This window comes from Peromyscus eremicus, chromosome 4, assembly GCF_949786415.1.
Source record: "Peromyscus eremicus chromosome 4, PerEre_H2_v1, whole genome shotgun sequence".
Taxonomy (NCBI): Eukaryota; Metazoa; Chordata; class Mammalia; order Rodentia; family Cricetidae; genus Peromyscus; species Peromyscus eremicus.
Window position 1 is genome coordinate 129,289,452 of NC_081419.1, and position 16,197 is coordinate 129,305,648.

Below are 16,197 nucleotides of genomic sequence, written 5' to 3' on the forward strand. Positions count from 1 at the left end.
GTGACCACCATCCTTTAGCCTGCCTGGGGAAAGTCTCCAGCCTCTTTCTCTAATGCTGGGAAGTGAGAGCCCAGGGGCACACACTGTCCTCAGCTCTCTTTCCACTCAGACGTCTTGAGATCTCTCACTGGAACAAGCCTGAGGTAAACTTGTGGTGTCCCCTAGAAGCCAAGCCTTGCAAGACTGTTCTGTCAGTAAATGACCCACCTTCCCCTGCTGCTATGGTTTTGGTGTGACCCTCCAAAATTCTTACTCTCTCCTTTAATTTTTTAAAAATCAACTCACAAAGTATTATGGTACTTTATTTCATTTTTTCTAGATGTATATTATGACACCTGTAGCCCCTACTAATACATATATACACACATAATTTATACACATACTATGGTATCAAAAACTCTTCCCTAACAAAGGAAGCAACCACAGAAAGGTTTTTCAATTGTTTTACACTCATTCATTTAGTGTGTATGTGCTTGGGGGGGCATACATTCCATGGCGCATGTGTGTGGTGATCACAGGACAGCCTGCAGGAGCCGGTTCTCTCCTTGCACTGTGAGTTCTAGGAATTGCCAGGCTTAGTGACAAACAAAACTACTCACTGAGTCACATCCCTAGCCCCACAGAACAGTTTCATCTGCCCAGAATAGCTAGTACTATTAATGTAACAGAAAAGCAAGAAACCCCAACAACTCTCCTTGCAAAACCAATATGCTAAACTTGGCTCCCATTATAATGTAGTTATTTTTCACACTAGTAAACAAGGCCCAGCTTTGATACATATGTGTAAATACATATAAAAAACAAATCAGTGTACTTCATCTTTTAGACAAGAATGCTAAATTTGTCTCCTCATTAAAAACCAATTGCAGCCTGGCATGTTGGTGTAGCCTTTAATCCCAGCACATGAGAGGCAGCAACAGGCAGATCTCTGTGAGTTTGAGAGCAGTCTGGTCTGCAAATGGAGTTCCAGGCCAGCCAGGGCTACACCATCTCAAAAAATTATAATAACTTGCTCAGTGGGTAAAAGCACTTCCCACACAAGCTTGATTAGGGTCCTGAGCTCAATCCTTCAGCTTGAAGAAAGGAAAATTGTCTTAAACCACAGTCTGCAGCTTGCTCACATCCATCTCCAGGGAGTTTCTGGCAGCTGGTCAGTGTCATTCTGGTTCTGTGGCTTGTGGATCAGCTGCCAGGCCCCAGTAGGGAGCTCCTCCCACAAAGGTAAATGTGTATGGGTGTGTTGCCTATATGTATGTATGTGCACCATGTGCATGCAGTACCCACAAAGGCCAGAAGGTGGTGTTGGATTTCCTGGAACTGGAGGTACTGATGGTTGAGGGCCACCATGTGGGTTCTGGAAACTTATCCCCAGGTCCTCTGAAAAAGCAGCCATGCTCTTAACTACCAGGTCAACTCTCAAGCCTCTGCACCCATCTTTTTTTAATGCAGGTTCTTAGGATCAAACTCAAGTCAGATAGTTTTTGTATTCCATTTTTCCTGGAGTGAGACCTGAAAATTTACATACTGATCCCTATATATAGTCATTTAGTTTGGCTCTGTTTTGCCTCTGACCAACCTCATGGACTCATGCATATGTATTTGCTACCTGGTACATCTTTTGTTTTGAGATGGGTTCTCACAGCCCAGGCTGACCTTGAACTGCCTTGAAATCCTGATCCTCCTTCCTTTGCCTTCTAAGTGCTGGGATTACAAGCATTACCATGACTGGCCTTTGTTTCAGTTTTTTTGTATGTTTTGTTTTAAAAACTAGGTCTCCCTACATAGCCCAGGTTGACCTCAGACTTGCAGTCCTCCTGACTCAACCACTGCAAATGGCCTGGTAAACTTTAACATACAAAACAAACCCCTATACCTAACAGTTCAGTGATCAGCTTTGGTCAAAGGTGCTCAGGGGGCACTACAGACTCATAACTGTCAAAGTGCCAAGAGTACATGACCGTTGAATACCCAGACATAAGTGGAACAGCCATATTACACCTTTCAAGGCTCAGGGAACATTTCGGAAGATGGGGTGGAGAGAATGTAAGATCTACAGGAAGAAGGGAGAACAGCTTGGAATTCTGAATTCTGGGCATGACATGGTAGTTGCACTCTTGATCTCATAACAGCTCAGATTATCTGCACAAAATCTCCAAAAGATTGGGCCAATCAACACCCGAGGATTTATATGCAGATAATGGTTGGTAGGGGAAGCAGAGATTTTTGTAAGCGGTGGATCACATGATCACACAAAGACATGAAAGAAGAAGGAAAGTGAAGGGGATTATGGGAAAGGAAGAAGGCTAAATGAGGTTAACTGTGTGTGTGTGTATGAGAGAGAGAGAGAGAGAGAGAGAGAGATACATTCTATATATGTATGAAGATATAATGAAACCCATTATTGTGGATAGTCAATATATGCTAATAAAAACATTTAAGAGCTAGTATGGCAGTACATGCCTTTAACCCTAGCTCCTGGGAGGAAAAGGCAAGCAGATCTCTATGTAGCTAGGACTACATAGTGAGAACCTGTCTAAGATAAAAAAATAATACAAAATAAACTTTGCTTGGTGGTGCTGCTGCATGCCTTTAATCCCAGTACTCTAGAGGCAGAGGCAGGTAGATCTTTGAGTTCGAGGCCAGCCTGGGCTATAAAGTGAGTTCCGGGGCAGCCAAGACTACACAGAGAAACCCTGTCTCGAGAAAGGAAAAAAAACAAACAAAAACCTTTGAAAAAAATCTTTAGGTGGAAGGCAAACCACTCAACAGCATAAAATGGGATTCCTAAAGTGAGATTTATGACCTGAAGCAGGAATTCTAAATCAAAACCTCTAAGCTTGGGGCTGGAGAAAGAGCTCAGTGCAGTTGCTGCCCTTTCAGAGCACCCTGGTTCAGTTCCCAGCACACACATTGGGTGGCTCACAACTGCCCATAAGTCTACTTGTAGGAGATCCAATGCCCTCTGCTATCACTTGGTGCACATAAACACATGCAGATACACATACACATAAAAATAAATAAATAAATCTTCAAAACAAAAACCTCCTATGAGATCCCATGAGGCTGAGGCAGGTGGTGTCCAGGAGTTCTGGGCCAGCCTGGACAGCAAAAAGAGACCCTGTCTCAAACTAAAACTCAGGAGCATTTCGTTTTAGTCATCACAGTTGGATTAAGCCAGAGCTGCTCTTCTACAGCCAAAAGGAAGCGAATAAGGGCGTGCTCAATCTCCACTCTACAGCCTAGGCCTGGAGGGGTGGAGCATGAACTGCCCATGTCCAGTAGGATGATTTGGGTCAATCCAGAAAGCACTGGGAGTAACACTAGGAAGCTGTTAAGAACCCAGGGTACTTTGAGGTCCAGTATAACTGGGTTCCATTATTGATCAGTTTGCGCTTGAGAAAAATGGAAGCTAACTCCCACTTTTTAAATTTAATTTAATTTAATTTTATATGTATTGGTGTTTTGCCATGGGTGTTGGGTCCTCTGGAACTGGAGTCACAGACAGCTCTGAGCTGCCATGTGGTTGCTGGGAGTAGATACCCGGTCCTCTGGAAGAGCAGTCAGTGAGCCATCTCTCCAGCACCCCAACTCCCACTTAAAAAAAAATAATTAAAATTATATTTACTTATTTGTGTGTGGCCACGGGAATGCCACAGCATTCGTGTGGAGGTCAGGGGACATTTTGCAGTGATCAGTTCTCTCTTTCCACCATGTGGGCCCTGGGGATCGAACTCAGGTGATCAGGATTGGTAGCAAGCGCCTTCACCTGCTGAGCCAACTCGCCAGTTGGTTAATACCCACTGGTATTCTCGTGCCTTAACCGCATTGGAAACACCTTGGAGTCACTTTTGGACATTGTGATGCGGTCAGTGGGAACCAATTATTTGCACTTGGAACCAATTCTAACTGATGCTGCTGCAGCTACTGCGGGGACACGTCGGAAGCGCTGTCCTATAAGGTCCTAAGGTCCGGGGAGAAGCGCTTACTACAGGTGCAGCCACTCAAGCGCCGTCCTCTCCGTTCCCGGCCCGCCCACCTAGGGGCGCCGCCCAATCCTCGCCAGGGAGCGTGGCAACGCCCACAGGTCAGACAGCCTGTAAGAAGGCAGGTAAGGGGTGGAGCCCGCATACGCACTGCTGCGCCTGCGCCAAAGAGCGAGGGGCGTGGCCCAGACGCCAGGACGGAAGCGGGAGGCTAGAGGGGCGGGACGGCTGGTGTACCCTTTCCGGCCGGTCCCCATGGAGGCGCTGGGGAAGCTGAAGCAGTTCGATGCCTATCCCAAGACTCTAGAGGACTTCCGGGTCAAGACCTGCGGGGGCGCCACGGGTAGGTCCCGGAGCGGGCGGGGTTGTGGGGAGGGAGCTGCCCCCGCGTTTGTCTCGGGCTCCGAGACTCTCCCTGGCCTGCTAGAGGCTGAGTGGTGGGACACAGGCCATTCCAAATCTCGCTCCCGCCCTGCAGTGACCATAGTCAGTGGCCTTCTCATGCTCCTGCTGTTCCTGTCAGAGTTGCAGTATTATCTCACCACCGAGGTAAGGGGCGTGGCCTAGAACGTGGGCGGGGCTTAGCGTTCTAAGGGTAGGACCCTTAAAGCGGGGTAGGGGGTAAGGCCAAATCTGACTGAGGTAGTGTCGCTCCAGGTGCATCCTGAGCTCTACGTGGACAAGTCTCGGGGAGATAAACTGAAGATCAACATCGATGTTCTTTTCCCACACATGCCTTGTGCCTGTGAGTACCTGATTGTGGGTGGAAGTTGGAGTCCTGGGTGTGCTGGATGGGCTTCCAGATTTACACCTCTGGCCTTAGATCCCGGAATGGATGCCAGGTTATCTTCATTCCCCTAGTCCAGTTCTTCCACGAGATACATCTTTCCTATCAAAGCTCGGCTCTCCAGGTCCCTGGAGGCATAGTACCTCTCTCTTTCCAGATTTGAGCATCGATGCCATGGATGTGGCTGGGGAGCAGCAGCTGGATGTGGAGCACAACCTATTCAAGAAACGACTAGACAAGGATGGCATCCCCGTGAGCTCAGAGGCTGAACGTCATGGTAACCGAGGGAGGGGGCAGGTCTCCGATCCTAGAGCTGGGCATACTCACTGCCTTCCGGAAGTGGACTGTTGCAGGCTGAGCGACATGTTAGTCAGAAGTCAGCAGGCTTGCCTAGGGTTCTCCAGCTATTAAGAGTCAAGAGTCAGTTGAATCCATGCATCTCGTATGGGCACATTGAGTGGAATACCTTAGGGGCTGGAGCGATGGCTCCGGGGTTAAGAGCAGAACACTTTACTGTTATCATACTCCCAAGCTTGAGCAGGGGTCTTCCTTAGATAAACATTGCCTTTGCTTTCCCAACACGTTGGCTAAAGTACTTTCCCTCTTTGCGGTACCAGTGGCCTGAGGTTAGGAGTTTAAATTCTCAAGTAGAATGGCCTGGGTTCGGGTCCAGTGCCGTCTTGCAGTCTCTGAGCACCAACTATAAAGTAGTGGTAAACAGTAGTATGCCGTACGTGAGATAAAGGACAGGATGGGGACAGACGGTTCCCACCTTACGACATTCTGACCTTGTGAGGGTGTGAAATACCATGCAACCTTTCTGCTCTCCTCTCAGTAGATGATTCAGTGAGTTATTCGAGATAACCAGTACTCTATTAGGAAATAGTCTCTGTGCCAGGTGGTTTTGCCCAGCTGTGAGCTGTGTATGTATTCTGAGCATGTCTAAGGCAGGCTAGATTAAGCTGTGGTGTTCAGTCTCTTAGATGTATTAAATGCATTTTTTTTAGGCTATGTTAGCTTATCCACCTGTAACCCCATCATAAGTTGGGGATCACTGGTAAAGTGTATGAAAGTCCTGGTATATTGCTCACTTTCACTTCCTGTTTCTAAGCAGCTGTCTCTGTTACCCTCAGGCCCTTTTCCTTCTCATTTCCCTCTTTTTTTTGAGACAGAGTCTCACTATGTAACTCTGCCTGGCTTGGAACCTCTATGTAGATAGACCAGGTTGGCCTCAAACTCTCGGAGATCCACCTGCCTCTGCCTCCCAGGTTCTGGGATTAAAGGCGTGCACTACTACTCCAAGCTCAGACCCATTTTGATAGAGTCTTCTAGGAATAAAGTAGACTAGGTAAAGTTCCCTGTAGCGGCTGATATTTAGTATTTCCTGTTTTCTTAGCAATACTTAGTGTGTGTGAAGTGCCTGACACCTGGCCCGTCATTGTGTTGTATGAGTACTGGCTTTTGTTTTTCCCCACCGCCGTGGTCAAAGGACTCGTGTGAGAGCTATAGGGCTGCAGATGTCACTCTGTCTGCCTCATGTTGTGCTTTGCCTCTGCCTTCTCCTTAGAACTTGGGAAAGTCGAGGTGACGGTGTTTGACCCAGACTCGCTGGACCCCAATCGCTGTGAGAGCTGCTATGGGGCTGAGTCAGAAGATATCAAGTGAGCCGAGCCCTGGGGCATGGTGTGGGTTTTCATCAGCCACTGGGACTAGCCACGCAGCCTTGTTCAGACTGCGGAGATGGGACCTCGAGTTTAGAGGGGGTGGGATGGATGCCCTCACTGATCCTGGTTCATGATGAAGGTTAGTAAGCAGGCCTGACCTGACAGCTGCAGACCTAGAGAAGCAGTTTGAAGGTGATCTCTGGAGTCCAGCTGCCAGTTTCCCAGTTCTCGTCTTCAGTTCGAGCCACATCACTTCTCTATTAATAAAGGAGGGTGGTAACACCTTCCTTGCAAAAGTCACATAAAGATTGAGTGTTAGGTTATATGTAAAGCCCTGACGTACATGGCCAAGGCTACGTTATGATGCCTCCAGCATGTGCTAACTGCCGTGTGGTTTCCCCAGCCCTGAGACCTAAGAAACTGACTCAACAGGTTTAGGAAGATGTACTTTTTTTAAAAAAAGAAGAAATTGGGGGAAGTAAGGCTGGTGTTACAGTTCAGTGCCAAACAGGCACAAGGCCCTGGAGTCCACAGGACCACAGACACATACAACAACAACAACAACAATAATAATAGTATATGGGGCCTAAAGTTTGCATTTGAACTGTTTTTATGTTCATTGGCATTAAGGACATTCACAATACAGTGCGACCATCACTGCCTCTTCTCCTGTGACCGGTCACAGCCCCCAGCAGCATAGGGGTGTGTGCTCTAAGTATTCTGCTCACACCGAGGAAATAGTGCAGACACTTGGTGATCAGGGAGGAGGCTGGCAGAACCTCTGCAGCAGACAACCGTTTGGGCTTGCCTTCCCGGGTGCCACCCTGGCCATGCTCTCACCCCTGCATTCCTCCACGACAGGTGCTGTAACAGTTGTGAAGATGTGCGGGAAGCGTACCGCCGTCGAGGCTGGGCCTTCAAGAACCCAGACACTATTGAGCAGTGTCGACGAGAGGGCTTCAGCCAGAAGATGCAGGAGCAGAAGAACGAAGGCTGCCAGGTGTACGGCTTCTTGGAAGTCAACAAGGTACCAGGAGGGAAGGAGGCAAGATGGCTGGGCTGAGCCAGGCTGGGCAAACGCCACAGTTGAAGTGGAGAATGAGAGGAAATATCCCCTACAGGTGGCTGGAAACTTCCACTTTGCCCCTGGGAAGAGCTTCCAACAGTCCCATGTGCATGGTAAGTGACCCAGAATCAGCCAGGGGCATTTAGCTCTTGGGGTCCCTCTTGGCTGGTTGGTGTGCCCCTCGCTAGGCCAATGTTCCTTTCGCTTTGAGCCAGAGTAGGAGAGCAGTTTAGCACAGTGGGAAAGAGTACAGGGCAGGGATCTGGCTCAGTTGGTAGAGTGCTTGCCTATTGTGCATGAGCCCTGGGTTGATCTCCAGCCTGTGTGGTGCGGGAGTTAGGACTGTAGCACAGAGCCTGGGTTAAATGCTGCTTTGTTTCAGTGGTAGCCACCCCCCCCACCCCCCAATCAGATGATTGTGTGTGAGGCTTGGGCAAGCCAAACTGGGTTGGAACTCAGATTCTGTACTTGTGAACTGTGTTTATGTATGTATTCATTAGATGTCTAGTAATCACCTACTGGGTACCGTGTGTTAGTCTAGCTATATAGATACAGCAGTCCCTGCACTCAGAATATTCAAACAGACATCTGGGGTTGGTCCCCAGCACTGGAGAGGTAGAGATAGGAGGATCAGTTCAAGGTCATCCTCCCTTACATAGCACGTTTGAGGCTAGCCTTAGCTACATGAGACCCTGCCTCAACACCCTCTCTCCACCAAAAGAAAAAGAAAAAAGAAGCAGACAGGCATATAAAATACATGATATATCCTCTACTACTAAGTAATGTGGCCGGGCAGTGCCTGCTCTACAGAACAAGTTCCAGGACAGTCAGGGCTACACAGAGAAACTCTGTCTTGAAAAACAACAACAAACAAAAACTAATGTAGACCAAGCCAAGCATGGTGGTACTCACCTTTAACTCCAGCAGCTGGGAGGCAGAGACAGATCTCTGAGTTTGAGAACAGCCTGATCTACATGGTTAGTTTTAGGCTAGCCAGGGCTACATAGTGAGACCTGGTCTCAAAATAAATAAATAAACAAGTAAACAATAATGTGGACCAAAACAAGGCAGAATAAAGATGGTTGAGGGACAGTGTGTCTGCTGTTTTAGTTACAGTGTTTAGGAAAGACTCTGGGGTTACACTTGTGCAAACCTGAGCAAAGTGAAGCAGCCAGCAGGGTTGCTGTCCAGAGGAGAGAAGAGTAGAGCAAGTAGAGAGAACAGTAACTAGAGGTCCTAAAGGCCTCAGTGTGCTGGGCAAGTACCTGGAACTGCAACAGGATGGCTGGAACAGAGTGAACAGAAGAGCATGCTTGACTACAGGAGAGCAGACAGCTTTGTAGGGCAAGAGGGACCAGGCTTCTGTGCTATGTCAGGCTTGCTGGAGGGTGTGATCTGACTTCCCCTTAAAAGAGTAAGAAAGTCCAGCTGGGCGGTGGTGGTGCACACCTTTAATCCCAGCAGTTGGGAGGCAGAGGCAGGCAAGTCTCTGTGAGTTCGAGGCCAGCCTGGGCTACAGAGTGAGTTCCAGGAAAGGCGCAAAGCTACACAGAGAAACTCCGTCTCAAAAACAAAAACAAAAAGTAAGAAGGTAAGCATGCCTTCCCAACACTCAGCAGGCAGAGGCAGAGGATCTTTTTGAGTTCCAGGCCAGCCTAGAACTACAGTTGTAGTGCAAGGTCTACATAGTGAAACCTTGTCTCCAAAAAAATCAAGCAAACACATGGTGAACAGCACCTGATGGTGTGTGCAGAAGGCTGGAGGAAGAAAGGACAGAATAGGAGAGGTCAATGAGGAAGTCTGCAGTGACAAGTCCTAGCAGAGATGGTGGACCTTAACTCAGAGTGATGCTGATAGAGGTGGAGAAGCAATTGTGTTCTGGATGTGTTATAGGTAGAGCTGAGAAGCAGCTGATTGATGTGACAGAGAAGTACAAAGGAGTCCAAGATAACTTCCGAGTTTATACCCAAGTAGTGGAAAGATTGGAACTACCATTTATGAGACATGAGAAGGACTCAGGGGCGGGTGTGGTTGTTTGAAGGTGTGAGTACAGAGCAGATATTCAGCTTCTGACACATTCAGACCAATAGGATTCTCATTTCCTAGGCCCTCATGATACCAAGTAAGCATTTGCTGGGAGTTCAAGGACAGAGACTAGTCAGGAGACACAGACGTTGAGCCCTCCCACATATTTAAAGCTGTGGGACTCCATGAACTCTCCCTGCAGGTGAAGTTTGTTGGAGAAGGGAACTCAAAGGGCTGAGTACCACCTGGGCTCTAGCGTTAGAGGCCAGAAGTATGGGGACTGTGGAGGAGACTGTAAGGACGGCTGGTGAGGTGGGAGCTTGAGCAAGGAACGTGGCATCCTAAGAGCCAAGGGATGGGTGCTTCTGGACACCAAGCAAAGGCCGAATGTGGGATGTTAGTGTAGTGGTCATTGGTGGCCCTGACAGAACGTGGCTATAACGAGAAATGTGGCAAACTGCCAAGATTGCCTTAGAGCAGCAGGTGCTTGAAGTTGAACCTGCAGATAGGTGTGATCACTGCCACAGTCTAGAGCACTGGGTCTCAGCTTCCCAGTGCTGCCACCCTTCAGTACAGCTCCTCATGTGGGGACCCCAACCGCGAAATTACTTTTTGTTGTTACTTCATAACTGTCATTTTGCTACTGTTATGAATCATACTGTAAATATCTGTGTTTTCCAATGGTCTTAGCTGACCCTGTGAAAGGGTCGTTTAGCCCTGAAGGGATCGCAAGCCACAGGTTGAGAATGGCTGGTCTAGGGGATGGTAACAGAACTGATGACTAGGGAGCAGAGGAAATATGTCCAGGAACTGGTGCACAGGCCGACAGACGGCTCCTGTGCAGGGCCGTGGAAAGTCACCCTGTGAAGAGGACAGAAGTGACGTTAGAGATGAGAGTGCCAGTCTGTGGTGCAGCGGCGGCTGGAGGAGACAGTCTAGGCCGTGGGCGTGTGGAAAGGCCAGTTCCAACAGTCCGGAAAGCAGACTCCAGGCCCAGCAGGGACCAGCGCATGCGTCTCTTCTAGCTTCTTCTCTGGCATAGGAAGAAGCAAGGTCACTGGCCGAAGGCTGAGGAGAGGGCCAACAGCAGGGCCTTTGGGTTCTGGGACAGTGGGTATAAGTGAGAACACCTGTTGGATTTTCTGGGGTTTAGTGTCGCTCTGCTGCACAGACAAGGAGTCAAAAGAGTTTGTAAAGAGGCCATCACAGCTTCCACAGGCCTTTGGCGTAGTGGCGAAGGATGGTTGGCTTTGGGGTACTGGAGGGATGGGGTGGGGGGGGACCAGGAAGAAGTTAGCAGGCTGGCAGTTGGAGCATGGGGTACTTGTGGTTGAAAGTAGAGAGGGTGGAGCTACTGCTGACGTCAGGATGTGGGAATGGCCAATAGCTGGTGGTCTGGGAGGGGGAGGGCGGAGCAGGGAGGGGCTGCCCAGGACCTGGGAGGACAGGATGTACAAGGCTCATGTACATGACTGGAACTCACCAGAAGCTGCGACTCGGGTGCCATAAAGGATGGACAGGTAGTTGCTAAAACTGTCTTGGGGGTGCCTGGTAGAATTTCATGATTAACATTAGGGTGCCTTGAACCGTGTGGGGGCTGAGGACTTTGAGAGTGGATCGGGAACAGTGTTCCGAAAAGGGCAGTAAGGCCTTTTCTCTTTTGGCCTCAGAGGGGATAGGTATGGGAGACCAAATAGTAGTTGAGATGACATCATGGAGCTGGGGCTGGAAGACAAAGCCTTCCAGGCTGAGGGTGAAGCAGAGGGAAGGGCCTAGGCAGAGGCTGAAGACGGATGTCACTGCTACCCGGTAGGTTGTGGGTGGGAGTTAGCGTCACCCCGGGAGATAGCTACCAGGTAAGAGGAGTCCAGAGGATGAGCAGAACCTAATGGTCCTGAGCTGCTCTGAGTGACTAAGGTGAGCAGGCATGGGGGCCTGTAGTCTCTCATGTAGTCTGTGCCTGCAGTGAGGGAAAGGCATGAGGAGAGGTAGGTGGCCTGGAGGACCCTGCAGAGCTCTGGAACCCCCACCCCTTTACTCTGGAGGAGGCTGAGTCACATGGATTTCCTGAGACCATAGGGAGACATCCGTGTATCACTGTAAAGCTATGGGCTATAGGCCTTGCGGACACTCCAGAGGTGGGGCTGGGATGACAGCAGAGTCTCTGTGCTTAGGTCTGCCTTCTGGGGCAGGAACCCCAGGGCAGCTGACTTGAGTCCAAGGATGCTCGTACACAAAGCTACAATGGCCTGTGGCCAGAGGTCTGCCGTTGAGGCCTTCAAGTACCTTTAACATCCTTGTTGATCGCAGGGTGAATAATACGGGGTAGTGTAGTGTCTTGTAAAGTTGACCAGGGGTCCGCTCGCCCCCCTTAGATCCTCAGGACAGCCCTCCCAGAGAGCACGGGCCAAGTGCTTTGCCCAGGTCACACAGCTGGAAGAGGATTTTAAGGCTCTAGGTCTTTTTTTGTTCCTAGACTGGATATTTTTGTGCTTAAGCCTCTTTTTATGCCTCTTTGGCCCTGGAAGAGGCCTTTTAGCTGGGGCTAGACCCTCGTGCCAAAGCAGGAATGTCAGTCCTCCCTCCTACCCTGGGTCTGCTCCATAGATGTCACTGTGAAGCTCTGAATCTGTTCTCTTCCTCCCTCTCTCTCCTCCCCTTCCCCATGCTGCAGTTCATGCTGTGGAGAGTAAGTGACCCTGCCCCCAGGGAGGCCCTCCCCCCACTTCCAAGGCAGCCTGCCCTCCTGGAATGGGGGGAGATTTGGATGGGTCGGGGATGGAGCCTTCTCTGACCTGGCTGCTGGGTGACTTGCCCCTGGGATGTGCCTTTGACGTGGGGTTCCTTACTGTGGGCAATAGGGATTAGAAGATGGGAAGAAATTGCTGACTCAGGGAACTCATGAAATTCCCTTTGGAGAATTTTGAGGGTAGAAGCAAGGGAGTCCCCATTCATGTTGGGGTCCAGTGATTTGTCATTAACTCTGGTTAGAGAGACCTGTCCATGGGTTTTGTTTCCTAAGATAAAAGCCCAGCCTGGGGCTGGAGAGATGGCTTAGTGGCTAAGAGCACTCACTGACTGCTCTTCCAGAGGTCCTGAGTTCAATTCCCAGCAACCACATGGTGGCTCACAACCATCCATAATGAAATCTGGTGCTGTCTTCTGGCCTGCAAGAACACATGTAGGCAGAACACTGTATATATACATAATAAATAAATCTAAAAAAAAAAAATTAAATGTTTGTTTAAAAAAAAAAAAAAAAAAAAAAAAAAAAAAGCCCAGCCTGGAGTCAGTGCCTAGAGCTCCCTCTGTCTGTCCAGGGAGAGAGATCTGTGTTCTTGTCCACCCCAGCGGGAGGCTGTGAACTCTCATCCAGGTCCAGGGTAGGCCCTGACCAGCTGTGCTTAAGCAGAGCCAGAGGTACCAGGCTGTGGGTGACTGAGGGGTCAGGGAGAGCTAGGTGCGTCGTACCCCCTGGGGGGAGGACGGCCTGAGAAAAGACTCAGAAGGAGCCAGGAACCTGGTCCTGCCTGCCTGGTGACTCTCTCTTCTTCCTTCCTAGTTCATGACTTGCAGAGCTTCGGCCTTGACAATGTACGTACCAGGCGGGAACCATGGGGGTGGATGGCATGGAGACTGGGCTCTGCTCATGTCTGAAATGGGGAGAACTCACTCTCCATGTTCTGCTGGTATGCAGACCAAGGGCAGACGGTGGACATCCTCAGCAGAAGGAAGCTCAGAGCAAAGCCAGGATGGAGTGTGACATTTCTAGGAGGCCACCAGGGCGGAGATGGATGGCAAGGCTGTATGAGTTGGCAGGGCCAGGACTTGAGACTGGAGCCACACTAAGGAGTCTGCCCTTTCAGAAGAGAGGGCAGTGTTGGCTCCCCTTAACCATCAGATTTACATGTCTAACTGTCCCTCAGAAAGCTGGCATTTGGGGGCTTCTAGCTTAGGCCTCCATCCCTTGAGGCATCCGGGCAAGACTAGTGTCTCTGTGCACTCTGTGGCTGTGTGCAGCTGTACCTTAAACCCTGGGGCCCCAGGAACCTGGGGACTGGGAAGGGATCCCTGAGTGAAAACAGATGCCTGGTACAGGCACTTCTTCCGTTAAAGCCAGAGCCTCTCCGGTGCAGGGCCCTGCCTCCACCCCTCCCTCTCCCCACCTGTGCTGACAGGCTCCGGCACCCACTCTGTGACTCTAGACAGTTTTGTGGGGGTTGCATGCTGTCAGGTCTCAGACGCTGGTGTTCTTGCAGATCAACATGACTCACTACATCAAGCACCTGTCATTTGGAGAGGACTATCCAGGCATTGTGAACCCCCTGGACCACACCAATGTCACTGCACCCCAAGGTATCATCCTGGGAGGTAGCGCCCTCTACCGCCAGAACCCTGCCCGGCACCCATGGCCTGTGCTCTCTCCTTCTCACAGCCTCCATGATGTTCCAGTACTTTGTGAAGGTGGTACCCACAGTGTACATGAAAGTGGATGGGGAGGTGAGTTGAGGGGTACAGGGTCCAGTTCCAGCTGGTTGACAGGCCCGGAAGTCCTTGTGTCATTCCTCCGGCCTGGGGAATGGGATGCTGCTCTCAGTCCCATCTGATGGATGCAAAGCTGAGGCCCAGGGCTAGTGATGCCCTCACTGGAGACACAGGCCAGACACTCTTAGGTCTTCCTGCTTCCCATACTGCCTCCAGACAGTCCTTGGGTGCTTACTGACCCCCATTGTCTGTGCTGGCCTGGGGGTTGGCTAAGCCTCCCTGGGCCTACTCTGTTCTGTGGTCTGTGGAGCGGTGTAAAAGGGATGAGGGGCAAGGAAGTGAGTCCTTTCTCATCCCTGGACCACCAGGGAAAGCATCCGTCAGATGTAGCTAGGACAGGTGGAAACTGTAGGTCCCTAGCTAGGCTTTGCGATGCTAGTTACCGTCATGGAGCTTCATTCTGTCCCTTCATATAGTCACGGCCTGACGAGGCTCAGAACAGCCCTGAGGCAGGTTATAAACCTTACTCTGCCTCTGGTTCCCTTTCTACCGCAGGTGCTGAGGACAAACCAGTTCTCGGTGACCAGGCATGAGAAGGTCGCCAATGGGCTGCTGGGTGACCAGGGCCTGCCGGGGGTCTTTGTGCTGTATGAACTCTCACCCATGATGGTGAAACTGACAGAAAAACACAGGTGAGGGGAGGGCACGGGGTGGGAGCAGCCAAGGCTCCGGGCCTGTGAGAGCGGGTGCCTACCAAGCCCTCCTGTTGCTCTGCAGGTCCTTCACCCACTTCCTGACAGGTGTGTGCGCCATCATTGGGGGCATGTTTACAGGTAAGTCCCAGGGTGCCTGTGTGGGGAGTGGCTTCCCAGTGCCGTGGATTAGGCAAGGGTTCCTCTGCCGAGTGGCATCCTCGGCAGTGCCCCGGGCTTTGGTTGGGGAGGAGGGGTACCTTAAGGCCCAGGAGACGTTAGACAAGGCAGGGCTCCACGTGAGCCAGTGCTAGCCCTGTTCTCCCTCCTCAGTGGCTGGACTCATCGACTCACTCATCTACCACTCTGCTCGAGCCATCCAGAAGAAAATTGATCTCGGGAAGACAACGTAGTCATCCTCCCTGCCCTTCCTGTCCTCTGTCCCCTGTGATTATCCCCAGCCTCTTTCGATACCCCACATCCCTCCTCTCCAGAGTCAGCCCAGGGTGGTAAACATTGATAGGAATGGCGCTCTCAGTGTGGTTCTTGGGATCTGGCTGAAACCTAGGAACAGCCCCCCTCCTCCTGGCCACATACTGACAGGCCGGGGCCAGCCCTTTGGGAGTCCCACACGTGCATCCCCTGTTCAATATGGCTTCACAGCCGCGTCCTTAGTCCCTGCTCTTCTGTGGCCAGACAACTTCTCAGGTCCATATCTTAGAGCCACCGTGGCTTGTGGAGTAGATGACTGCATTGCCACTATCCCCGGCTGAGTCCAGGCCGGAATGTGTCACTTCTGCAGTGATAGGCTGCCTCCCACAGCCTGGACTCAGTCATGAGGCTCTGCTCTCTGCCAAGCCCCGCGGTGTCTCGGCATTGAGACCCCTATGGAAGCAGAACTGAAAAGCGGGGAAGAAGGTGGCGCCATGCCCGGGACTAACCAGGGCTGCTTATGAGACCTTATCTCTGTGCACTCAGTCATGGCCCAGAGGCTCGCACACCACAGCCCCTGCCTGAGCCAGGACAGTGGTCAGTTCATCAGATCACCTGTTTCCCCCGAAGACTGTGCCAGGGAAAGTACAGAGTGAGAGCAAGGAGAGGGTGCCCGAGGGCCAGGTGATTGATCACTGAGGAATCGGGGTGGTGACCCTTTGGTCACCTGGGGTGGTTCTGGTAACCCACTCATCCTCGAGAGGAAGGTTGGTCTGCCTCACACTCTTAGGAAGGTCACCATCCGAGTGTGCCAGCCACCAGCACCCATGGTAAACCAGACCACTCTGGAGGAGGGAGGCGTGGAGCTGCACAGTGATCCTGCAGTTCTCGGGGGGAACCTGCCTGTAACGTCCTCTGGAGACAGCAGGGCTAAGCTAGGAGGCAGCCACACCGGTGCTATCATTTAAGCCCTGTAACCAGCTGCCTGAAGCCAGCCAACCAAACCAGTAATGGCCCTTCTCACTTAAGCCAGTTTGGGTTGAGGTTTCTTTTTTCGACACTA

General features: G+C 50.9%; 1 protein-coding gene across 1 annotated transcript; it reads left to right on the top strand.

Moving 5' to 3' along the window:
* Positions 1-14: 14 nt before the first annotated feature.
* Positions 15-15,232, top strand: Ergic3 (ERGIC and golgi 3). Its single transcript, XM_059261737.1, has 14 exons — positions 15-143; positions 3,922-4,326; positions 4,462-4,532; positions 4,641-4,728; positions 4,928-5,047; positions 6,338-6,431; positions 7,296-7,461; positions 7,556-7,613; positions 13,088-13,119; positions 13,785-13,881; positions 13,961-14,025; positions 14,566-14,702; positions 14,788-14,843; positions 15,036-15,232. The coding sequence occupies exons 2-14, from the start codon at positions 4,239-4,241 to the stop codon at positions 15,113-15,115; spliced, it is 1,152 nt and encodes a 383-aa protein (XP_059117720.1). The 5' UTR covers positions 15-143; positions 3,922-4,238; the 3' UTR covers positions 15,116-15,232.
* The last annotated feature ends 965 nt before the right edge of the window (positions 15,233-16,197 follow it).